The sequence below is a fragment of the Coffea arabica genome, chromosome 9c, assembly GCF_036785885.1.
Source record: "Coffea arabica cultivar ET-39 chromosome 9c, Coffea Arabica ET-39 HiFi, whole genome shotgun sequence".
Classification (NCBI taxonomy): domain Eukaryota; kingdom Viridiplantae; phylum Streptophyta; class Magnoliopsida; order Gentianales; family Rubiaceae; genus Coffea; species Coffea arabica.
Window position 1 is genome coordinate 12,386,303 of NC_092326.1, and position 25,347 is coordinate 12,411,649.

Sequence of the window (25,347 nt, forward strand, 5' to 3'; positions counted from 1 at the left end):
ATTTCCTACAATTATTAAAAGAAATGTGATGATGAAAAGATGACATTCATGTACGACCTATACAAAGAAATTTTTACCATTATCTTTTGAGAAAGTAATTGCCTCAGAATTAAAGAATTATTTTAGATTAGATAGGAACTACTGATAGTAAAGAAAAAAACAAAAACTAGTGATAGTATCAATTGTAAAACTCAAAAAAGTAGAAGACCAGATTTCTAACTCAAGAGTGTGCCCTTGTTTGATTTAGTTAAGGTAATTTTTAAAGTGATGTTGGAAAATCATATTTAAATAGATCAATATTTTATGCACTTTTATATTAGCAACTTTGGATGCATGCCATATGTGCATGATTTGAATTTCAAATTTAAATTTATGTTATGTGGTATGATCTAAACTTGTTAGTGTCAAAAAAATTATACGCTAACAGTGTATAAAGAAGTTATTCTATATAGATTATATCTTTGTTCCAAATATGGAATCCAAACTCAAAAGAACTTTAAAAAAATGCATAGATTAGAGAAGCATTTAATTGATTTGCAATAAACAAGATAACGATAAAAAGATTTTAGGAAACATTTTTTCCTTTTTTTTTAAAAAAAAAAGAAGCTATAGTAAGTTAATATGATCCACTATATATATTTGTTTATTATTAATTTAAAATTGTATATAATTCTCAAATGAGAAAATTGAAAAGAAGATTTGGCTTGGGAATTTACTGAACATGGATATGATTTCTAAATGTATATCTTAATAATAGGACTGTGAGAGAGGGAGGAAGGATGGATTGGATAGTTCAGAGAGGAAAGTATAAATAAGAGTTTCTAAGTTTGAACCCTCCCATTTACACTATAAAATAAATTTAAAAAATCTTAATAATATGACCAGTTAAATGTGTGCTTCCTAATTGAGTACAAATGGACTTTCCAACTAAAAAAAAAAAAAAAAAAGCACAAATGGACTTTAGTTTTCTAGCATGTTTGGTAGTATGTGGATCAGGCCTTTGCTGTTGCCAATGGTAATAGGGTAAAGTGCAGACAGTAACTCAAGGAATGTGAATACTATTATAACAAATGTAGATACTAACACAACAATACGTAAAGGCGCAATAAATTTTTGGACATGAATTTTAATGACAAAGAAAATTATTTTATTTTATTGTTATCTTAGTACTAGTTAATTTGCACCTCGCCCGAGGCGTGAGGTTGCCCAGATATGATAATTGGTATGTTTTCAAAAAGATCATGATAAATTGAAAACACAGTATTACTGCAGTTGAACAATCAAAGTTAAAAATAAATGGTGATTATCTAGGCTAATAGTAAACTGTTATATTTACATACATAAGAATCTTTCTACATATGCTTTCACACTAATACTTTATGATTCAACAATATTAATCATTGTAGTTCTTCATGATATTTGTTATTAGCGTTGAGCTAATACATGAAAAATTACACAAAGAGAGTGAGGAAATTTTTATAAGGGAAAAAAAATCGATACAAAGCAGGCTTAAAAATCGAAATTTTTATATGCAAAAAAGACAAAAATATGAAATCATAATTCATCTTCTTTTGAATATTCAGTTTAACAATCAATGGGAAAATAAAGAAAATTCAAAAAATAAATCATAAAAGTCTGTGATAGTGGAGCAGGTTCTATTTGAGAAGTGACATTGGTAACAACGTTGTAGATAGCAATCGGTCATCACTTACTGTCAGTGTTTGGGTTGCACCCCCATTTTTTTTTTCCTTCTGTTATTGTATGGAAAAGACCATTCAGACCATAAGATTTCAAAGTGTGGGATCGGAAAATCCATGTGGCAAAAGCATATGAGAAGCACCACATAATTTGCTGACATGGTGAGAGTAATTCAACTCTAGCAAAGCCCACCAATTCCCACCAAAAAGTATGAAATGACTAAAAAGGACACCTACTAAAGGTATCAATAGGGGACCAATTCTACTGTTCCTAAGCCCATTTGCATTTTTATTCTCTTAGGATGTTAGTGTCTGCATTAGTGTCCACGTCTATTATAGCAGTGTCTACACTAAACTCTACTGTCACCGCTGTTATAACAGCAAATGCCTCGGCTTCGTTTTTTTTTTTTTTTTTTTCCGGAAACGATAATGAATTATATTAACTTGTGTAAAAATTTACACCTAATGAGCAAAGGCTCAAGCTGCACTATACAAGTGTCTTCGACACTGAGGATTTAACCATTCCTCATCAAAAAATATGCTTAGCGCATAAAAACTGAGGTTAGCTAAGCTATTCGTCACTTCCCCCCTAGCTAAAACAAATGAGCATTCCACAAACATTGAGCTTAAATCGTAGATGTCCTCAATATGAGAATGAAGTCGAATGTCCGTAGCCCTTTTGGTTTCTATCATCTTCAAAAGCTGTCGCTGTGTGATTGCTACTTGAATTCTCCTCCATTGCTGCTCCCTTGCCTTTATCATTGCTAGCTTGATGGCCACTGCAGTATCCATGAGAATGTTCCCTGTGCTATATTCCTTTACTGCCCATGTAGCTAGCACTTGATCATTTCCCCTCACTGCCACTATGCCTATTCCCATCTGACTTGCTTTTCTCTGAGTGTCAAAAGCTAGGCAAATGGTTATAGGACTTTCAGTACTTGTGGTTACTGCCTGCTGCACTACAGCTTCTGTTGTTTTTGGAATGCTCATCTGGTCCTTGCTGTGTTGGATTCTCTGCATTTCCAGCCACTCTTCTTGAGCTTGATGTATGATTTTACTTGCTGGTCTTCTATTTTTCTGAAACACAAAGTCATTTCTAGCTTTCCAAATTTGCCACAAAATGTTTACAGTGAGTGCAATGTGTTCCAGCCCTTCAGGTCGATTCCTAGCCTCTGTTAAAGCATTCCACCATCTTTTAAAGTTCCCTTGTTGGTCATCAATACCATCCCATTTCAATGGTGCTATTTGCCATGCTTCTTCTGCCATCCTGCAACGAAATAGTAGGTGTTCTACAGTTTCCACAGCTTCACCACAATTCTCACATATTGGTGATCCTTTCTTGGTTCTGCTAAACACCACTTCATTAACAGGTAATGCCTTATTCAGGCATTTCCAGATAAAAATCTTCAGCTTGTGTTTCACTTTAAGCTTCCACAAGTGTTTCCACAGGTGTTGGTCCTCTAGGCTGGTTTCTCCTCTTGTAAGCATTTTCTGCTGTTGTTCTTCACCCTTCTTGTTTAGTTCCTTGTAAGCTGAGGCCACTGTATATTGGCCATTACGACTATGTAACCAGAAATGCCCATCCTCCCTGTTAGCCAAGCTAATTGGTATCCTGAGTATCATTTTGGCCTCCTCTTCCTTGAATAGTTTGAAAACCAAGGCTCTTTTCCATCTGAAGTTTTGAATCAAGTCTGCCACGTTATGCAAATTACAGTTTCGAGGCCTCGTTGAAGCAGGCCTTCCATGGGGGATCTCTGGTACCCAGTTGTCATCCCAAATTTTTGTACTCCTTCCATTTCCTATTTTCCTTATTAGCCCTCTTTGCACATCCTCCCTGACTGCCATGATGCTTTGCCAAATCCATGAAGAATTGTGTTGTACCTGGCAGTTGAATATTGTGGATTTAGGGAAGTACTTTGTTTTCAGGACATTGCTAACTAAAGAATTGGGCCTTGTTATCAGCCTCCAGATTTGTTTCCCTAATAAAGCCTTGTTAAAGTTCAGCAAATCCTTAAAACCTAAACCCCCCTTCTTTCTGTCCAGTGTGATTCTTTGCCAGGAGCACCAATGCATTTTCCTCTTCCCTTGTTCCTCTCCCCACCAATAATTGGCCATCAGGCTACTTAGTTCCCTGCATAGACGGACAGGTAGTTTGAAGCACGACATGGCATATGTAGGCATAGCCATAGTGACCGCCTTGAGGAGAACTTCTTTCCCAGCCGTACTCAAGAGTTTGTTTTTCCAGTGTTGCATCTTTTTCTCACATTTTTCCTTGATAAAGCTGAAAACCTGTCGCTTGGATCTTGTAATAACCATGGGTAATCCTAGATATTTTCCTTGATGTACCCTCTGGATATTGCCAAGATGCCTACACACTTCTCTTTGTTGTTGCTGAGAGATGTTCTTGCTGAAAAACACTGAAGATTTGTCTAAGTTTAGCATCTGGCCAGAACCTCTTTCATACTGTTTCAAGATATTCATCAGCGTTAATGCTTCCTCAGGGTCTGCTTTGCTGAAAATGATAGCATCATCAGCAAAGAAGAGATGAGTGATTGCTGGTCCGCCTCTGCAAATTTTCATTCCTGTGATCTTTCTTTCTCGTGTTGCTTTTTGAATCAAGTTAGTAAGGCCTTCAGAACAAATCAAAAAAAGGTATGGGGATAAAGGATCTCCCTGTCTGATACCTCTCTCTGGTCTCACATATTCTCTTACCTCACCATTCACGTTAAAAGAATAGGTAACTGTTTTGATGCAACTCATAATCCAAGTGGTCCATTTGTCACAAAAACCCATTCTATGCATGATTTCCTCCAGAAAATTCCACTCAACCCTGTCATAAGCTTTAGACATATCTAACTTCAAAGCAAAAAAACCATTGTTTCCTTTCCTTTTGTTTTTTAAGTAGTGCAAACATTCATGAGAAATGATAACATTGTCTAAAATCTGCCTACCAGGAACAAAGGCAGCCTGGTTCTTACTAATGCAAGCATCCAGCACCTCTTTGAGTCTATTTGCAAGAATTTTTTAAATGATTTTATACACTACTTTGCAAAGACTAATAGGTCGAAAATGTTGGAGATTGGTGGGGTTGTCAATTTTAGGAATAAGAGAAATAACCGTGTGGTTAAAGGCTTTAGACATATGACCAGAATGGAAGAAACTTTGAATGGCTCTAATGATGTCGTATTTTATAATGTACCAAAATTTTTGGAAAAAGAAGGGGCTCATACCATCACTGCCAGGGCCTGTGTTTGGATCCATAGAGAACACTGCTTTTTTTATTTCCCCCTCCTGCACTTTCCTAGTTATCTTGGCATTCATTTGTTGAGAGATTGATTGTGGTATACCCTCCAAAATCTCATCTAGACAATCTACCTCTGCACCACTGAATAATTGTTGGTAATATCTTGCTATTTCTGCCCCCAAATCCTCTTCACTCACGGCCCAAGAGCCATCATCTCGCTGTATGTTTTGCATTCTGTTTTTTTTCCTTCTCCCTCGAACATTAGCATGAAAAAATTGGGTGTTTTTGTCCCCATGTTTGAGCCATTTACATCTTGCCTTTTGACTCCAATACAATTCTTCCTCCATGTATGCTTGCTTCAATTGACCTTTAAGCTCTTTCTTCTTCATTTTTCCATTGATCCCCCCATCCCTTTGCACCTCCTCGAGCTGCTTTTTGATGCTTGAGATTTTCAGCTTAGCATTATCCTGAAAATTACTCCTCCATCTGAGTAATTATACTCTGCAATTAGCTATCTTCTTTGTAACCTTAAACATTCTTGAGCCTTCTTGTTCCTCATTCCATGCCTTCTGAATCACTTGATGTATTTCCTGCTGTTGTAACCATCTTTTATCAAAAAAGAACCTCTTTTTCCTTCTCTGAGTGCTTGGGTTGGAGTCAATCAGCAACATACTGTGGTCAGACCCCAAGTTTTCTACATGTGTGCATTTAGCCCTTTGAAAAATTTGAGACCAACTTTGGCTACCCAAGGATCTGTCCAGCCTTTGTCTCACTTCTCCTTCATTCTCCCAATTATTACTCCATGTCCATGGATGTCCTTCAAAGCCTATGTCAATCAGGTCATTTTCTGATATGAATTTTCTGAAGTCAGTGAAAGACCAATCCTCTCTTAGTGTTCCACCCCATTTCTCCTCATTTGTCAAAATGTCGTTGAAGTCTCCTGCTATAACCTATCTGTCCCCCCAAAGTCTTTTTCTTTCACCTATTACTTTCCACTGTTGTTTCCTCATTTGGTCCCAACAACTGGCATAGATGCCAATGAACCACCAGTCTGTTTGTGTTTCTGTATCTTGAATCTGCACTTCAATTGTAAAAGAGGTGTGCTGAATCATCTTTATCTTAATATCTTCATGCCATAGTAATGCCATCCCTCCAGACCTTTTCATTGCTTCTACTACATAGCATCCTTCAAAATGCAGCCTCCTTTTAACTTGCTCCATATATTGAGCTTTATTTTTAGTTTCACATAAAAAGATTAAGTTGGGGGAGAGGAGGTTGTTAGCCTCCTTCAACTGGGGAATTGTCAAGGGGCTCCCTGCACCTTGGCAATTCCACACCAGAACCTTCATATTGCCTTTAGAGGCCAGATTTGGCTGGCCTCTGCCCCCACTTCCATCGCTGCCTCCCTTATCCTTACCTCTGTCAGCTTAGTTTTCTTGCTAGAAAGTTCATCCTCATCAGCATCAGCCATTTCTTCATCCTTTAAATTGAATTTCCTTTTCCCAATTTGTCCTGCATTGCCCGGCTGTCCCTTCCCTTCTTTCAGTGTTTGTCTTTTGTTCACCGGTGTCTTAATGACCTTGTTCATCCTCATTGTTTTCCTCAGTGATGCCACCGTGATCATGTCAGCTAGATTTTCATCAACCTGCATGTTCTCTTCTGCCTGTTTATGTTCCCCTCCTTCCCCAGTTTCCTTACTTTCCTTGCTGATCAGTAATTCTGGGGTGTTCATAAGACTTTTAGGCACTTCCTTATCAATATTGTGTAAAGGTCGATCCTTTTCTAGACAGGCCTGTTGATGTGACACAAGGCTTGTTTGTAATCCCACGTTCCTCTCTGATTCCTTTTGATTGTTCAAGTTGGGTTTGTCCTGTGATGGTTTATTCATCCCTAACCCCCTGAAGGTCAGTCTCCCTTGTTACTTTCTCACCGCCCACCTGCAAAGTTGAGATGTCTTTGTGTATCCTATTGTCTTGGCCAGACACATTTAAGTGTTCCTCATTCTGGTTGACCTCCTTTCTCCCAACAGGTCTGGGAATTAGTTCCCCATTTTTGAAAGTCCAATGTGTCCTATCATCTGAGTAGTTTTTCTGAGGCTGTGTTTTTGGTGGTGAACTCCTTCCACTCCCCGCTCTCAACCAAGGACCATATTGGTTATGCAACTGGCCTCTCCCCTCTATCACTTCTATTTTGCAGGTCCTCTCACTGTGTCCAATTCTCCCACAGCTATAACAGAAATCTGGACAGCGCTCGTACTTAAAGCTAATCCACCTTGGAGCTCCATTCAGTTGAATCATCGCACCCCTCATTAGCGGCTGTGAAATATCTGTCTTCACCATAATTTTAATATGCCTGCCTTCCTTTCCTCCCGCTTGAGGAATTATGACTTCCTTAACCTCACCAACCATGGCTCCTATCTTCTTCCCTGTTTCCTTTGACATCCAATGTATAGGCAAGTTCCACACTTGGATCCATAGAGGGGCAAAGTTAAAAGCTGTATAGTCCTCCTCTATCCCTGCAAACCAACTGCTTAGAACCAAAATCTGATTATCAATAATCCAAGGTCCTCCGTCCAGTACCCTTAATCTTTCATCCTCTCTCGGTAAAATGAACTGAAACAGATTTGGCCCCAACTCCAGAGCCTTCATTTCCTTTGGATATCCCCACGCAGCAGTCACAAAGTTCTTTACTCCCACAAAATTGACAACTTTTTCTCCATGTATTTTCCCCACTAGACTAGATTGGCACTCCATTATCCCATTATCAGCATCCCCCAAATCTAGAGCAGTGCCTCCCATTTCTTTGTTTGAAAGTGCAAATTTCTGCAAGATTTCTGCCAATTCCTCTGCCATTGTCTACTAGAGATTTATCGGGTATACCACGCTTATCTCTCACTGCTTACACTTAGCTAACACAGAGCAAAGAAGGGAAAACCCCACGGCAAGACAACAAAACCAGCAAAAGCTATAAAAGACAGGTAAAAGAGAAGAGGTACCCTACTGCAGCTAAAGAACTAGTCAAAAACCAAATGCATCTACTTAAAACTTAAGGCCAGGAAACAAGGGTTCTTCTTTTCTTTTTTTTTTTTTTTCCCAAAATTACCTGTCACCAGCTTATGACTGAGGGCCGGAAACCTCCTGGAGAAGAAGGGTTGCCTCCTACTGCTGTGGTTTGCTCGCACTCTCTTTTCCTTTTTTTTTTTTTACTCCGTATTACCACTAAGGACACCGAAGAAACGAACCCAGAAAAGAGTTGCTGTTCGTTCAGAAAAGCCTAACCTTTAATGTGTTTACACATCTGTGCATAAGTGATCTTAAATGCTCACTCAAAGTCAGACAGATAAAATGACGGAAGGAATTGGAGCCTGTGAAATTTGGAAGGTTTGGAAGGTTTGAACACTCATGCAAGAGAGACTCACGATTCCCAAGAGAGAGAAAAAGGCCTCTCACTTTAGGAGAATGGAGGTTCCCTAATGCCTCGGCTTCGTAGTTGGTACCATTATGAACCTAGATCCACTATACATACTACATTAAGTTAACATGTCGAAAGCCTTATTAAATTAATGACAAGAGAAAAACACATGGACTAAATGGCTGTGATTGGGATTAGGGGTGGGTAAAATTATCTGCTAATTCGAAAACCTATCATATCCGATCCGATCTGATCCGAAAATTAGGATATCCGATTTTTATTATTTGATCGGGTCAAAAGATGTTCAGATACCCTTTAAGATGTGTGGCAGGTTAGGATCACATAATTAAAAACCCGCGGATACCCGATCTGCCATGCATATATATATATATATATATATTTATTTTATTTTTATTTTTATACACACACTATAAAATAATAAGAACTAAATAAGTAATTTTATTGAACAAATTGAACTAAATATGGGATTAGGGGTGGGCAAAATTATCTGCTAACCCGAAAATCTATCATATCCGATCCGATCTGATCCGAAAATTAGGATATCCGATTTTTATTATTTGATCGGGTCAAAAGAGGTTCGGATACCCTTTAAGATGTGTGGCAGGTTAGGATCACATAATTAAAAACCCGCGGATACCCGATCTGCCATGCATATATATATATATATATATATATATATATATATATATATATTTTTTTTAATTTTTATACACACACTATAAAATAATAAGAACTAAATAAGTAATTTTATTGAACAAATTGTATTACAAATATGAGAGACTATAGTTTATTTACAAGATTCATTTGTAGAGGCCATGATCTTATATTTTATAGAAAAATGTTTAATTAATGTGGAACATATATATTAAAAATTGTGCTACTTATTTCAGACTTTTATTGATTTCGAATTCTTTTAATTTTTTTCCTTTATCTTATATTTTCTTCATATGTTTGTTTCTTGGTGGGAAACCTTTTTTTAGAAAAAAAATTTATTAAATCTTAGATGAATGTGTAAAATATAAAATTAAATTGATATAAATTATTTTTTTTAAAATTAAATGATAAATGGAGCGGGGCAGGGGCGGGTACCCGTTGATCCGACCCTATATCAGCGGGTACCCTATTATAGGGTACCCGTTGATATAAAGGCGGGTAAGGGTCAGAAAATGGCTGACTCGCAAGGTGCAGGTTGGATCAGCCAAATGGAGAATGGGGCGGATACCCGACCTGCGCCCATCTCCAATTGGGACTCCCATAGAAAGAGCAACCAAATGGTAAAAGACTCTGCAAATGTGAACTAGAACAAAATTGACTTTCTAATTTGTCCATATATATAGAGACAGTGACCAAGAGAGGTATTGAGAAAAAAAGGGCTGTATGGATACATGGAGGGGATACATTTTCACTCTTATGGTTGTGATTGCATTGGATAAACAAACACCATCTCATCTTAAGAAGAGATTTAGAGATCATATACATTACCTGCAGCTTTTTATGCATTCCTTCCGAAGAAGATTTTGCATTTGTCATTCTTCCTCTAGAGGATGCACTATGGGTCCACGTGGCCTCCACAGAAATGCTATCAGCTCATCCTACTAAAATTTCCTGGTCCATTTCTAGATTCTGAAAAGAAAGCCACTTAAAACTTTTGCTAAAATCTGTCCTGTAAATGTATATAAGAGATGATTCAAATCCTTACATTTATTGATGATGGAGCTCCCACCATCACCATTACTGCCAACAATCCCCACACCTAAAACGAGTACAACAATTCGAGTTCCCTTTGCCTATATTTCTCTATTTCTTTGCATCTTAGCAGCTTCCCTCTTCGTCTGCATTTCAGAGAAATACATGTCTGCCACTTCAAGTGCCGTCCCATGTTGGCTTTTAATTTCCAACCATAACTCGTCCTTTTTCCATTGGTTATCGAGTTTTGTTGTTAAACAAAATCCAAAAATTCATGCATACTTCACTATTTCCCTTTACCCCTTTTGTCAGTTTTCTCCTTTGTAGAACCGTAATCACTCCAACTAGTTGCATAATCTTTCCAAATACGTTCAAAGCCATATCACAGGAAGCATATTAAAGCTAAAGTATTGAAAAGTAGCCGGTTCCCGTGTGCGACCTGCCAACTACTTCACTATAAATAGACTCTGATAAAGGGCATAGTCTGGGCAAGTTTGACAGAACCAACCTTAAGTTTTTAACTCTTAAGGGGGATTCAAACTCATCAAAATGTCGTTTTCCTATGCTAAAAACTTCCTTAAACGGTTTTGTGTTGATGACTACCTACTGAATGCAAAAACTGACAGTTGTTTCTTCTCTACCGATCTACTCCCATCTCTTGGAGTCCGAATCAACCAAGCAACCAAACTACGAAAACGCATAATTTCACCATTCAATCCTCGTTATAGGTGATGACTCTTGGTCCGGATGTAGTACTACTCAAAGGCAACTACATGGTAAACTAGCCACTAATCCTCATATGTATGTTTATTTATTTATTCTCATTTCAGGGCTTGGGAAATGTTTCTGGTTATCCTGGTTATTTACTCGGCCTGGATATCGCCCTTTGAGTTCGCATTCCTGACTTACAAGCAAGATGCATTGTCCATTTTTGACAACATTGTCAACACCTTCTTTGCCATTGACATCTTTCTCACATTCTTCGTAGCATACCTTGATAGCGAATCTTATCTGCTTGTTGATAATCCCAAAGCAATAGCCGTCAGGTAACACCACAAGGCTTGCTCTAACAGTACTCGTTTACAAGATATCTCAGTAGTCACTAACTTGCTCTCTGCAGTCATTTAATCTGCTATCACATGTTCCGTGGATGTATTACAGGTATATATCCACCTGGTTCATTTTTGATGTCTGCTCCACCGTGCCATTTCAATCCATTAGCCTCCTTTTCACACATCATAGCGGCGGTCTTGGGTTTAAAGTTCTCAGCATGCTCAGACTTTGGCGTCTCCGAAGAGTCAGCTCACTTTTTGCCAGGTCCATGTTCACATATGTCCTAACTGACCCATTCCCTTTAATAAAAATCTGCCAAAACAAACAAAATTCTAAATAGCTAGTTTCTTTTGTGACAGACTAGAGAAGGACATTCGATTCAGCTACTTCTGGACACGATGCACAAAACTCATCTCAGTAAGCCAACTGATATGTCCATACATTTGAACCATATAGTAAATTTCAAGTTCCAATATTGGCAGTAGATCAAATATTAGGTCTTACTTTCTTGTTTTAAACACCGCCTTCGTTCACCCATCCTAACTTCCATTATTCGATCCTCTCCTTTATAGATGCAGAATTCTGATATATCTGTGGGATGTTTTCACTGCTAATATACTTGGTGTCTCTCAGGTAACATTATTTGCAGTGCATTGTGCTGGATGCTTTTACTATATGATTGCAGCTAGATATCCGGATCCCAAAGGAACTTGGATAGGTTCAGTGTACCCAAATTTCAAAGAACTAAGCCTCTGGGATAGATATGTGACTGCAATATATTGGTCTATTGTGACACTAACTACAACTGGTTATGGGGACTTCCATGCCGAGAACCCACGAGAGATGCTGTTTGATATCTTTTATATGCTATTCAACTTGGGATTGACTTCTTACATCATAGGAAACATGACGAATCTTGTAGTTCACTGGACCAGCCGTACCAGGAACTTCGTATGTTCTCTCTCCTTCTCTCTTTAAGTTTAATGTTCACCAGACAAGAGAAAGGAATACTCTCCACACATTATGTAGATTTTAGAGAAACCTAGAAGACTTGTTCACGTCTTTGGATTTATGGTGAATTCTCTATTGAAAACTACTATGACAAGATAGAAAATACGCGCACGAGCACACGAGCAAATAAAGCTCTCTTGGTAAGTGCGAAATGAAGAACACTTGCAAGTTGCAACTATAGAATAGGACTCCTTTAAAAGATCATAAATTTCTAGTCACCACACAGATGCTGCCCACCTACACAGGCAACATGCGCACACACCCACACACACACACACACTCGCTCTCTCTCTCCCTCCCTTTACACAGAGATGATACAGTTAGAAACGTTGAATGCAATCTTAATCAGTCTTGATTTCTATGCTGTAGAGGGATACAGTTAGAGCAGCTTCAGAGTTTGCAAAAAGAAATCAGTTACCCCCGCGTATACAAGATCAAATGTTAGCCCACGTATGCCTTAAGTTCAAAACAGAGGGCCTAAAACAACAAGAAACCTTGAATGGCCTCCCCAAAGCCATCCGTTCAAGCATTGCTCACAACTTATTTTTCCCCATCGTCCAAAGTGTGTACCTTTTCCGAGGCGTTTCATATGATTTCATCTTCCAATTGGTATTGTACCTTTCACTGTTTTCATTTATTTCATTTTTCCCTTCTTAAGCAGAAGATTTAGTTCACCATTAACGATTGACCTTATGTAAATAAATCATCTATGCGTGGAAAAGGAAGCTTCTTTACTTTAGGGGTTATCAAATTTGGTAACAATAGAATGTATTCTGCTGTTGGAAGGTTCCTGAAATGGAAGCAGAATACTTTCCTCCCAAGGAAGATGTTATACTGCAGAATGAGACCCCAACAGATCTGTTCATATTAGTTTCTGGTGCAGTGGTAAGTAGTCTTGTAACCATCTTTGGCATGTTTTAGGTATTCACCAGTTTATGGTTTTATGTATATTCCTAATATGCGAAATTCATGGTTGCAGGATTTGATAGCCAAAGTTGATGGCCATGATCAGGTAAATTGATTTCCAGCAGCATATTCATCCTTAAAATTTTGCAGAAAAAAGAGTCTAACCTAGCATCCCTTGTACATGAAGGTTCTTGGAAAGGCTGTCACAGGGGAAATCTTTGGAGAAATAGCTGTTTTGTGTGGAAGACCCCAGCCCTTCACTGTTAGAACCACTGAAGTTTCTCAACTACTACGACTCAACAGGACTGCATTGATGAATATGCTTCAAGCAAATGCAGAAGATAAACATGTAACATTGGACAATCTTTTTCAGGTGATGTTGCAGATGCATTTAAATATATGTTAGCCCCCGCATCCTGCAAGATCAAACCTAATATCATAGCATTCACGAATTTACCAACAGAAACTCAAAGGTTCCGGAAGCTTAGGCTACACTGAGCAGCAAACTGATGGTCTGCTACACAGTGATTGGCTTCATGGAGGACCAAAAGGAGCAACTCAGGTGCATGCTGGCCATGAAAATAGTCTGCATGCCAATTTAGAGACATTGAATATGGTGGATTGCAATATTCGTAGTTCAGAAGCTATGAAGGAGAAACAACTAGGATATTGTTGTGATAGCAGTAAATATGGTGAGAATATGGAGTTAACGGATGATGATGGCCAAACTGCAACCATTAAAGCTGTTCGCGAGGGTCACCTTGAAATGGTTAAAATTTTGCTAGAAAGAGAGATATGTGTCAACAAACAAGATGCAACAGCACTGACACCGACTGCTCTAGCAGAACAAGAAGCAAACAAAAGAATATACGGCCTTTCCTCCAGTAACAAAAACAGAGAAAAACCAGATGAGCACAAGATTGAGCTTCTTGTACCTGAAAAGGCAAAAATAACAGGGATAGGTCCATTTAAACCAACAAAAATTAACTGTCCCAAACTTTTCCACAGAAATCCAATAGATATTAGCTCAAGTAATATTAAATGTCTGAGTCATAGTGATATTACAGAATTCACCAGGAAGAGAGTCACCCTTTATATGAAGATTCAACAACATAACACAGGGCAGAAGCTGTTAGGGAAGCTAATACTCCTACCGGATTCAGTGGAAGAACTGCTCAGGATAGCAGGTAAGCTTTTTACCTTAAAATGGGATTGAATTAAACCTGAAATGTGAAATAAAAAGACTCATAAATGCAATTAACACAAAATAAGCTAAATACAAAGTGTTACTTTTTGTATACACTTTACTGGGGGATGTGGTTTTGTCCCACTGATAGCTAAATAGTAGACTTTGCAAAGTAAAAGAGTAAAAGAATGTCATTTGATATTCAAGCACTGACGAATTGCAGGTGACAAATTTGGAGGTCAGAACTTCACAAAAGTTCAAAATGCAGAAGATGCAGAAATAGAAGACGTAAATGCCATCCGGGATGGTGACCATTTGTTTTTCAGCTCCTAGCAATTAAAAAAGCATAGAGCCTGATGACCTAACAATCATGAAGCTGAAGTGTAATGTAAATAAAGAGGATTTCCAATCTCAGCAACTGTAGATTAACGTCATCTTACAAAATTGTTAACTATGGGCCTGACTGTATATAAACTCTGGTCAAGTCATATGATCATTACTTCTCAGTTACAGGAAAAAATGGTCTACTTGATTGTGTAATTTGATACACTGAGGTATAAAATCTTGCAAAATTGAAATTGATCCAGAAAGCCATACATATATAACGGTGCAGAAGTAGCTACACCTGAGCTATTGAAGAAATTAGTTGTATGTCCTATGTCTCGGTATCATAGCCAAATTCATCTGCTTTTAGATGCAGAGAGAATTCCTCATGAGCTGAGTCTGAGCACCAAAGAATGACTTGTGGGTCTTACAGTCATTATGCTTCTTGTAGAATCATTGCTTTACAAGATTGCCAAGGATTGGAAATGGATGAGCTTCAGTATTAAATACAAACTCATCCAAAGGAAGAACACTTTCGTCTCCAAACAACAAATACAAGTACTTCAGTGTTTCACCCAAGAAAAAAGTCTCCATCTTGTCTCTTCTTTGTGGAGGTATTGTTGTGACATCATCCAAAGATGTATAACCACCAGTATCAACCTTTGTATGCTTTTCAAAGGCCTCAAAAATCTGCCAACCCCACTCGCGATATCTGCAGAAGCAACCAAAATGGTGCAGCAAATGTTCATAGCCACTATTAATAGTTATGTTAAAAAAGAGAAGAAAGTAGTAAAATTAGTTGAACAACTTACTTGGGATCTTCTGTAATGCGATACAAGATGAACAATGATTCAACTGTTTCAGGACGCAAAAGATTGTGCCTGTCAGCTGGTTTTATGATAATGTCATGCACATATTCGGAACTCTTGTTTCCACCATCAGGACCACTTTCAGAATTTCCCTGGTTATAAAATATCCAACAAAATTCTGTTAATTTTGGTTGGCAGCAAAACAAATGTAGCAGTGTTGACAAACAATTAATAGCCTGCTTGTTAGCAGTATGATGGAAAAATTGCAGTTTATGAAGATTGAGGTTGTAGAAGCCCTTTCAATTGTAAACAAGGACCAAAGAAATAAATGCATGATATTATACAATCACAACCCCATATCAACTGCATGAAATGAAAAACACTACCATTGAACTTGAAGACAGGAATAAATCTTTTTATGCAGAAATAGTAGCAAAGTTATTGCAGCAAGTTCTCTCCTTGCTGCATTCAATTTCTCTGGCATTCCCTTTATACAAGATCTAGGTATGAGGATATTGATCTTCTACGTAACGGCTTAGCAGTAAAGCTACAGAACCTACAACTCCCAAAGATCAAAATTGTTTTTTGGTTGTCCCCTTTGGCTTCTCGTTTCAAGCTAAATGTTGGAGTAACAAGGGGGAATCCAGGACTAGCTGCAGTAGAGAAGCAATTAAAGATGACAAAGGCAGGCTAGTTGCAGCCTTTTCAAGTTTTTACGCCCATCAAACAAACATGCATGCTGAAGCAGTTGCATTAAAAGAGGGGATTCAGTTATGTGTACCAAGTCTGTTTATGATTGAAGTTGAAATTGATTCACAAGTCTTATACAAATCATGACTGGTTCATGCAACGTGCCTTGGAGACTAGACGAAATTAAATGCCATATCAAAAGGGAGATAACACCACACAGATTCAGCTTCAAACATATTTCTAGAGAAGGCATCAACTTGCAGATTTTTTTGGCAAATTTAGGACATGATTCACAATCTGATGAAGTCTACAGAGTAACACAACTTCAATAACAGAATTCACTAGATGAATCCTTAGATTGGATAGAATACACTGTGGTTATCTTGATTTGCTTGCTGATGCACTCAGTTTTGTCTACTAAAACAAGCCTAACCCCCACCTATTCTTGGTTTTTTTCTCAAAAAAAAAAAGACAAAGACCATCGCTTGAAGGGCACAGAAAGAATTATAATCAGAATCCAACTTTCAGTAACTGTGATCATGCTAACAGTATGACAAAACGGAAACTAGATCCAGGACTCTTACAGTTATCTGGACTGTCTAAGAAGAGAATACCTATCAGAAAATATGCACATATTCTGTTATATGTGTGTGTGTGTAATAGGGCGACAATAGGATAGCACATATTTTTAAATAGACAATAAAATCCTAGAGGAACAAAACACTAAGGATTTTTATCTACAGCAGGACACATCAGCAACCTGAATATTTAAAAATTCTATCCAAGCTCACTGAGACATGAGATGAGGAGTGAGAATCACTTTGTATTGAACAAAAGCAAAAGTTTATCAAGCAACACGTTCCTTTAATTTATCTTTCTTTCGAACTATAGAAAAATCAGCAAAAAAGTGTCTGTATTTAAACCAATCTATTTTGATAGTTGCTGATATCTGACAATTTCTGTCTAGAATTCTTTCTTGTCTGCAGCTAACATTTTAAAATAGCATAATTTGAGTAAATTTGAACAATTATGATGTACCTCTGTATTGAAGTAAACAATTTCTGAAGCAAGACCAGTAGAAGTTACTGAATACATTTCCACACATGTCTTAGTCAAGTCTTCTGCAAGCTTCAAATTCTCTAGGTCTTCAAAAGTGAGGATGCTTTCTTTAACAGCCTTGTCTTTGGTTAGGCCTTTAGTTGCACCAAGTGCAAGGGCACCAGGCAGGAAACATACCTAAACAAGCAGCATGGATATGCCAAATCATTTAGGGACACTGATTCTACAGAGATAAGACTCATTATCTCTTATTCTTTCTCCTCTATACATATATCATAACCTGGAGATTGCCAATGTCAATGATATAAAAAGCCAAATAATGAATGAAATTATCAGAAACTTCAAATTTCAAGTTAATGACAAAGTAGTAGCCATTTCAAGATAAGCTTCTGCTTCACTTTTCTCCTACCATATATGTTTAGTTGAGTTGAATTGAAGAACAATGAGAATATCACTTACCAGGTGATCCATTTTTGGACTAAAAGAACCTTGAGATCCATAAGGCAATTCTCCTACAAAGACCAATCCATTAGGGACAGATTGCCGAACAAGACGGTGCCTGACACCCTTCATCGCTTCCTCATACATGTCAAACAAGTATGTTGAATTTCTCCCTCTCTGCTGAAGCCAGACTTTGATGAGGTACTCATAATAGCTGTCACCTCGAGATCCAAGTCTGATGTTCTCTCCATTGAATTCACCTGAATGAGGGCTGCAGCAAGGAGATGTAGACGCTTAAAAATTCCCAAGACAAATCAAAAGGTAAAAGGATTGCAAAAAAGAATTTTCTGGCTGTAATTTCAACTCCTCTCTTTTCCTCCATCCATCCATTGACACACATATACACATAATGAACATCCCAGGGTGAACCCTACTATAGGCTGTAAAAGATCTAGGAGCTTTTTTTATATTATATTTTTCTGGTGTTAGAGGAGGGAAGGTAGGGCGCTTTTTACACCAGAAGCATGTGAGTAACAAATGACAGGAAAATAATGAACAAGAGCGAAGGCAAAAAACGAAGAAAGTAAGAGGCATAAAAATTAATGTAGCAAGTACAGGAACCAAATAGTAGAAAATTCAAGCCGTTTTGTAGGATCGCATTCTCAGGAATCAAAGCAAACTAAAATATGATGTCTTAAGGTAGGAAGGCTCAATCACAACATTGGAATAAAGATTCCACATACCTCAACTACATCCCAAAAGGGTTTCCTCCAACCAAACCAGTTATGAACATCCAACCTAAAACTTGAAGTACACGTGGTACAAACTGAAGCAGCACAAGCTGTTGGCAGGTCAACATGTTTATAGAACTGATTCTTAGGCTTAGAATGTTTTGAAAATCAGAATATTAAAGGCAAAAATTGCAGGAACAAGATCTTAATTAAAATCAGAAAAAAAAGTGTTATTTAGAAAAAAATTGCTCAAAACAAGAGATCTAGAATGACGGAATAGGAAACTCTAGCAATCTTTCCTAAGAAGATACCAAGTTTGCAAGAACTTTATTAATGTCAGAAATCTCTGTCTTCTCTTTGTGAGAAGTACAATAGTACAAGTTTCTAAAGCGAAACCAGCAATAGAAACAACACTCTTTTCCTAATGTTACCAAATCAGAAGAGTATCCTTATTTGACTCCTTGACTAATTACTAAACTATTAAAAACCAAAATAGTGAATTACCCCAAACAGAAAATTCCGACAAAGATCCAAATTACCATACTTTACCTAAATGCTAAAACCAAAAAATCTATGTAATCATTATGAAAAAATAAACGACTAATAGTATAAACTCTGTAAAGACTCTCTAAGACTCAAACTGACAATATAAAGACTCAAACCAAATTCCAGAAAATGCAATTTGTCTTTGAAAGCAATATTTTGGAAATCCTTGGTTTTGGATTAACTTAACTAAACCAAACGATACTGCTGCATAATCCAGAAACCCTTTCAGAATGACATCCTTCTTGTTCTTAAATACGTAACATATAAAAGCTCTATATCTCTAAGAGCAACAACAATTTAGCCTGTCTAAACCCGAGATCAGCATCAATATATGATGTACAAATATGAACAATTTACCCTATAAGACTAGATAGAACAGCACAGAGACACACTCACAGGTCCAAAGGTAGAAAATAATGATATTTGAGTCCTAATTTGGAAGTAATTAAAAAAAAATGATAGCCAATGATAGACACTAGAGCAATGATTAAGTTGTGGTCGTACTAAATAAAATCAACACAAGATCAATGTCTACCAGTTGGTAGTTGGACCAAACACACTACTATCAAATTAGTCGCAAGAAAAGCAAGAAACTTCCTTAATGTATATAATATTGAAAGTTCACGAGTGCAGTTGTGGTGGGACTAGATGTGGGGATACTTAAAGGAGTGTTAAAACAATAAGGTGAAACAAAGTATAAAACAATTCTGGACACGTATGGTAGGTAGGGACAAATATGACATCTTGGTTGGAACAGACTTCTAATGATTTCTTATTGATATAGTCACCTAGGTTAGTCATTACAGTCTACTATCCTCAACCAACTTTCAATTTTAGTAGTTCAATGTGGCTGCAATCAACAAGGTTTATGCCTCTGTTGCACAACATAGAAACTTGTTCCAACTTGATGTAAACTTTTCAGTTTATGAGCTGCAAAGTGAAATAGAGGTGGCATTGACAAACTGAAGGCGCAAAGGTGACTGTATATTCACGCATGTCATAAGATGAAACCTTTAATGCTTATATGACTTTACCATGTTAATGATTTTGTACTCAAATGTCTTCAAACCATGTGCCATCCCTAATAAGACAGATTTACTTCTTTTATGTGCTCCAGGTAATCCTTTTTAAGTCTGCTTTATCGTCTTGCTACGCCAAATTATGGGGTATGATTTGAAGCAAATAAGCCACAGTTGGTGACAAGAGTTAGTTAATGTTGGCAGATGACACACTGCATCAGCAAACTAGTTTAGAATGGGTTATTGTTTCTTAATCATTCTTAATGTAGGTAATTTAGACAAAATAAAATTTGGATAATCGAACTAGAAGTTATAAACCTAAAAAATTAAAGTCCTACCAGGTTTTATGTACTTTGAAGTTTAAGTGCACAGTGTTTGTTATGCACAAGACATTCAATACACTCCAAAGATCACAAGTACCAATTTTAAACTCCATTTATCTCCGGTTATTAGCTCAAAATTTGTCGTACAAAGGTTTCTTAAGTTTATACCTTCTTAGTTGAGTGCTGTAAGTGTGATTGTAACTCAAACCTGCCTAGAAATAGCACTGCAATCAAGAAAAGAAATCCTGATACAATCTCAAGACTGGCATGATCATGATGAAAGAGAATTTTAAAGGTCCTTGCCATTGCAACTGCAGGAAGAAGACTGAACTTGGTCAGGTCATTGTGAAGAAATATGAGGAGCACAAGGTCTTTAGTGGTGGACTAGGCATCTGGGACTTCGGCCACTAATGAATTCTCTCTGTGAGGTTCACTTTGTTATTGATTTTTTTTTTTTGAATTAATATAAATTTAATTTTTTTAAACAGCTGTAGTTGATTGAGTAAGGTCCTGTTGTCATGCACAAACAGTTCATGGTTCTCTGTTTCTATCTTTTAGTCGAAAAATTTGTATACGGCTAGTAACTCTAGCTTCCTTTCAACAAAACAAAATTTTACAGATATGTCTGGTCTAATGGAATCAAATTAGGACCTTTAGACATTATTCAAAGTTTGCCTTCAGGATTCTCCGTTTTATGAAAGATTTCACAATTCAACAACATAAATAAATAAATCAATATCTAAATAGATATCACCATCATGTTCAGGACACTTGCTGGACATTCAGACTGCCTTCTTCTCTTTCCTTAACAACTATGATCATCCTCCCTCTCATTTTCCCCCAACCCTTTAACACCTGATTCCACTGCAGAATTTCTAATGGAAACTTAGGCTTAAAGCTCTTAACCAAATCCAGACTATTTCTCAAATTTTAAGCCACCAATAAAATGCCTAGCCTCCTCAAGTCCATCACATAATCAGTTTGATTCCTTAGTTGATTTTTAAGACCGTAGTTTTATAATATTAATTAGTATTCTTTTAAATTAATTTATTGGAGAGTAAAGATTCCAATAAGCCAGTTCTGGAGTGTTAGACTGCCATAGATCTACATATTGACTTTTACTGTAATTACTCGGCTTTTTGGTGTATAATGAAACTACTTCTTTGTGTTAATCCCATATAACTTCAGGTTTGCACCATATTCTTAGTTATTACCCCATTCAAGTTTTCTCTTGGTACTCAAAACTAGATTTTGATCATGATGCAAAGTAGTCCACACTTGCCACTACAACCTGCATCAGATTGAGAATCTTAGATTAAGCATCTAAACACAGATTATGGAGATAAGCATGTAATTTGCTTGGATGAAAATGTTCTTGGCAGCAAACAAATTTAAGGCCAGCATCATAGCATATGACTAGGCAGACAAATATTTAAAAGAGGAAAAAAAGTCATGATATGCAAGAGGATTCTGGCTATCTAGAGACACAACCTCCAAGCAAGTGGCGCACAAAAGGAGAAATAGAGAAGCAAATAGCAGGAAAATGGCAAGCTCAAAAGTATTAATGTATGGAAGCGCAACATGAAAACAAAGAAAAAATTGAATAAAGAAAAAAGTATTTAACTTATTAGTTCCTGCTATCTGCTCGAGTTCATAAATCTACTAAGTAACCAGACAGATAATGTGGTTGTAGTAAATGACAAAGCCCATATCAGGCCAAAGAACAGGTTTAGACATGATGGTGCAACAACGATGTCCACACCACAACATGGTCTTTACAAAGTAATCCTCCACAGGTACCATCTTAATATATACCAGCGAAAGGCCCACAGCAAATGATTAATATTCCTTCCATATTTGTTTAACCAAAGTACTGAGATGAGGATTCAACTCGAAAGAAGCCACCGATTCCTACGTTTTTCATTTAGTTTGAAGCCATGTAGACATAGCTATCTATAGATAGATACATTAGAAGTCTAATGCTAGTGCCATTTCTCCATCAAGAAATTACATCACTGAAGTATAGAATCCTTTGATAATCATCATCTTTACTCGACCAGTAGAGAGAAGAAGAAGGGAGGAATGGCATTCCTCTATTTATCCTTTAGCTTAATACAACAGGAACAGAACCAAAAAAAAATATGAACAGAACCAAGAATAGCTCAGCAATCACTTTCTCTTCACATTGTTATTTTCATTGGCTTTCAGTTCTAATCCATCACTCTACTTTGATTTAGATGTTAATCTTTTAAGTGTACAATCAATGAATACTCAACTAGCATAATGTTAAAGTCAACTTTTCTGAAGACAAGCAATTGTCTTACATGCGTCCAAAAACGGAGCATTATATCATATTTCTTCTGTTTTTCAACCCAGGAAAATTCTCACAACATCAGCAAACATCAATAAGCCTACCTAAATTCTTAGCACTAATACTGAAAAACCAATTGCTGCACTAGTACTGAGAAACCAATTTGCCCAAAAGAAATTACTTAAAGACCAAAAGCATATTTATCAAAGAATTTAACACTGTTGGCAGAAGAAAAAGAGGACCTTTTTTCGAAGAAGTCAATAATGAAACTAATTACAAAGAAAGTAGTATTTTGGCCCATACCTTATGTATATCGGAACCAGTCCCTCCACCTTCGACAGGGTCTTCAGATGTTCAAAAACCTTCATTGATTCTAAGCCATACTTTGGGTTCCCAGTCAGATAACTAAGATAATTAAATTCCAGCTGCAAAGTTGAAACTTCTGCAGTACTGCTCATGCCATCAGGAGCAGGGTGTGCAGAGTGCTCACGTAGAACCACATCACTGAATGGAATATCAGAGGGACTTGATGTAAATGCAACCAGCAGGCGATCAGCCAAATCCCTAGCATTGTCTAGATAGACAACTGGTTTGGGCCCTTTGTGCAACGAACTTCCCCCTTGCCCCCCGCTCAAATGATAAGCACTCAAAAGGCCGCCTAAAATACGAATAGTGGTTTCAAACAAATTCACTTGACCTTTTCCGCTGATCCTCTCAGAAAGATGTTTTTCGATCCATGAACCTGCATCAACAATTACTTCTTCAACTCCCATTATCATGGCTGTGTCTAAAGCATCCACCACTGTTGCTCCTAGACCTCCTAATCCATCAACCCCCCTACGGCTTAGAGGCATAAGTTCATCATAACCCATAGCATAAGTTTTGTATCCAGACCATGCATGTAAAAATGCCTCCTTGACCTTTTGTTGCCTAGCCATCCAAATACTTTTTGTATTTAATTTCTCAAGAGTACGATTAGGTACACTCTTACTACTCATTTCATCTGGTGATAATCTAGGAGGAAGCCTTGGTGGTTTTCTCCAAAATCTTCGTAAACTGCTTAGTTCCTCAGTCCCTATGTTGTTTGATTTAGCATTGCTGGAAACAGAAACTGAAGTACTGGTATGTGTGATCATTAGATATGTTAATCCACCAATTAGTAATAGCACAAGGAACTTTCCAGTACTACATTTGGTACACTCCCGCTTCACATTACTTGTAAGCGATGACTGAATAAAGGTCTGCGACAAAAACACGAGTGTGAGCAAAATCTTGAGTTTCCTTGATAATGGATCATAGTTTGAAACTTTTTAGCCAGTAAATCCTGAAATGTTTGGCGCGTATGGCAACATATTACACTTGATAATAGATCACTGTCAAAAGATATAGGCCCAAAAAATATTATCGCAAAAATAAAAAGAACACAAAAAGTGAAAAAACCAATCCAAGAAACGAAAATTTTCAACATGCCCCAGCAGATCATAGTAAGATTAAACGGAATTCAGATAGTACATCAGTGAGCAATCAAAACAGAACAAAAGAAACAAGAAATTGTATTTTTTTTTTTCTGGGATGGAAGTAAGAATAGAAACCTTGAGAAGGGATCGATGGCGGAATTTGGCGTTATCATAACCCACATCTTTCATCGAATACGGCAACGTTTTAGACATGTTCCCTGATTCCTGATCCAGTTCAGACTCAACCCTTCCAGCTCCGAAGTCCTATCTACATCAATGGCCGAGTGGGAAACAGAGGGCAGCCAGAGACGAAAAAATTTGAGTAAAATACAACGTATCAGTGGCCGACCGGGAAAGGCAGGCAGGCAAAGAGGAAGGGCCGAGGATTGACCGAGCTTTTCTGTCGTGGGATGATGCTTGTCCGAATTCTGACTTTGAGATCGTCCCTAGTTGGACCTTTCCGATTCTTTTTCACTTTAGTTGTTACACACAGCAGCATGTATATGAATATATAAGATGTGAATTGAATTCTACAAATAGTCTTTTATTAATGGCGAAACTATAACACACCCATGACGCAAGGACGCATTATGAACTATATAAAAGTGTACTATGACATTCAGGGTTTAGGAATTTCTCATCAAAAGCTATACTTTGAGTAAGTTTGCTCAATCTTTTACTTTGTCTATTCTGTTTAATATCTGGACAGTCAAATAAGTATTTCATAAATATTGAGCTAAATTCATGATGTCCTCTAGTTGTGTAGAGATTTTGATGTCACGTGAGGATGGTTTTCTGATTAGGCCTATGATTTGGTTGCAAGATGTGTGGATTTTAACACTCCTAGTTCCTTCACCTCACTCAAGGCCAATTTTATGGACTATAGATAGTCCAGAATCATAGAACTAATATTCCTTTCTCTTAGTTTACATGCTGCTTGCAACTAGTTCTAGTTGTTTTCAACAGAAATCTCAACCCCCATGTTATGACATTTCTTGTGTTGTTCTATTTTCCACACATGTTTTCAATGTATTGTCTTCTTTTGCATACCTTTGTTCTTGTTCAGAAGCTACTTCTATTTCTGAATACTCATTTGTGCCGGTGTGCGTTGGGTTTGTCTATATTCCTCCAATCATTCACTGCTTTTCATATTACTTCCATAGGGTGTCTCTCTGTCTATGAACTCCCAATCATTTTTAGCCTTCCATATCTGCCACAATATATTCACTGTCAAAATAATGTGTTCCATGCCATCCTTTCTTCTCCTTATTTCCAATAGTCTTGTCCACTAGCTCTTGAAGTTTTCTATGCATTCATATAATCCATTCCATTGAAGGGGGCATTTTCCATATATCTCCTACATTTCTACATTGAAAGAAGAGTTGTTCCAGTGTGTTAGCCTCCTCACCACAGTTCTCCTTT

General features: G+C 37.3%; 3 protein-coding genes across 4 annotated transcripts; 1 reads left to right on the plus strand and 2 right to left on the minus strand.

Moving 5' to 3' along the window:
* Positions 1 to 2,174: 2,174 nt before the first annotated feature.
* Positions 2,175 to 6,290, minus strand: LOC113708329 (uncharacterized). Its single transcript, XM_027230791.2, has 3 exons — positions 5,931 to 6,290; positions 4,928 to 5,408; positions 2,175 to 4,327 (listed from the first exon to the last, which is right to left on the minus strand). The coding sequence occupies exons 1-3, from the start codon at positions 6,288 to 6,290 to the stop codon at positions 2,175 to 2,177; spliced, it is 2,994 nt and encodes a 997-aa protein (XP_027086592.2).
* Positions 6,291 to 10,351: 4,061 nt separating this feature from the next.
* LOC113707769 (potassium channel KAT1) lies at positions 10,352 to 14,797 on the plus strand. Of its 2 annotated transcripts, none has more exons than XM_027230090.2 (11): positions 10,352 to 10,787; positions 10,890 to 11,105; positions 11,221 to 11,376; positions 11,472 to 11,529; positions 11,746 to 12,063; positions 12,493 to 12,732; positions 12,910 to 13,008; positions 13,103 to 13,135; positions 13,217 to 13,402; positions 13,493 to 14,216; positions 14,439 to 14,797. In XM_027230090.2, exons 1-11 carry the CDS (start codon positions 10,609 to 10,611, stop codon positions 14,546 to 14,548), a joined length of 2,319 nt encoding a protein of 772 aa, XP_027085891.1. In that variant the 5' UTR covers positions 10,352 to 10,608; the 3' UTR covers positions 14,549 to 14,797. The 2 variants fall into 2 exon arrangements, with proteins under 2 accessions (XP_027085891.1, XP_071920491.1); XM_072064390.1 differs by having other exon boundaries at positions 10,650 to 10,835; positions 11,048 to 11,105.
* On the minus strand, positions 14,723 to 24,727 carry LOC113707770 (mannosyl-oligosaccharide 1,2-alpha-mannosidase MNS3-like). Its single transcript, XM_027230092.2, has 6 exons — positions 24,061 to 24,727; positions 22,772 to 23,709; positions 17,557 to 17,809; positions 17,077 to 17,274; positions 15,352 to 15,500; positions 14,723 to 15,251 (listed from the first exon to the last, which is right to left on the minus strand). The coding sequence occupies exons 1-6, from the start codon at positions 24,136 to 24,138 to the stop codon at positions 14,993 to 14,995; spliced, it is 1,875 nt and encodes a 624-aa protein (XP_027085893.1). The 5' UTR covers positions 24,139 to 24,727; the 3' UTR covers positions 14,723 to 14,992.
* Between the last annotated feature and the right edge of the window lie 620 nt (positions 24,728 to 25,347).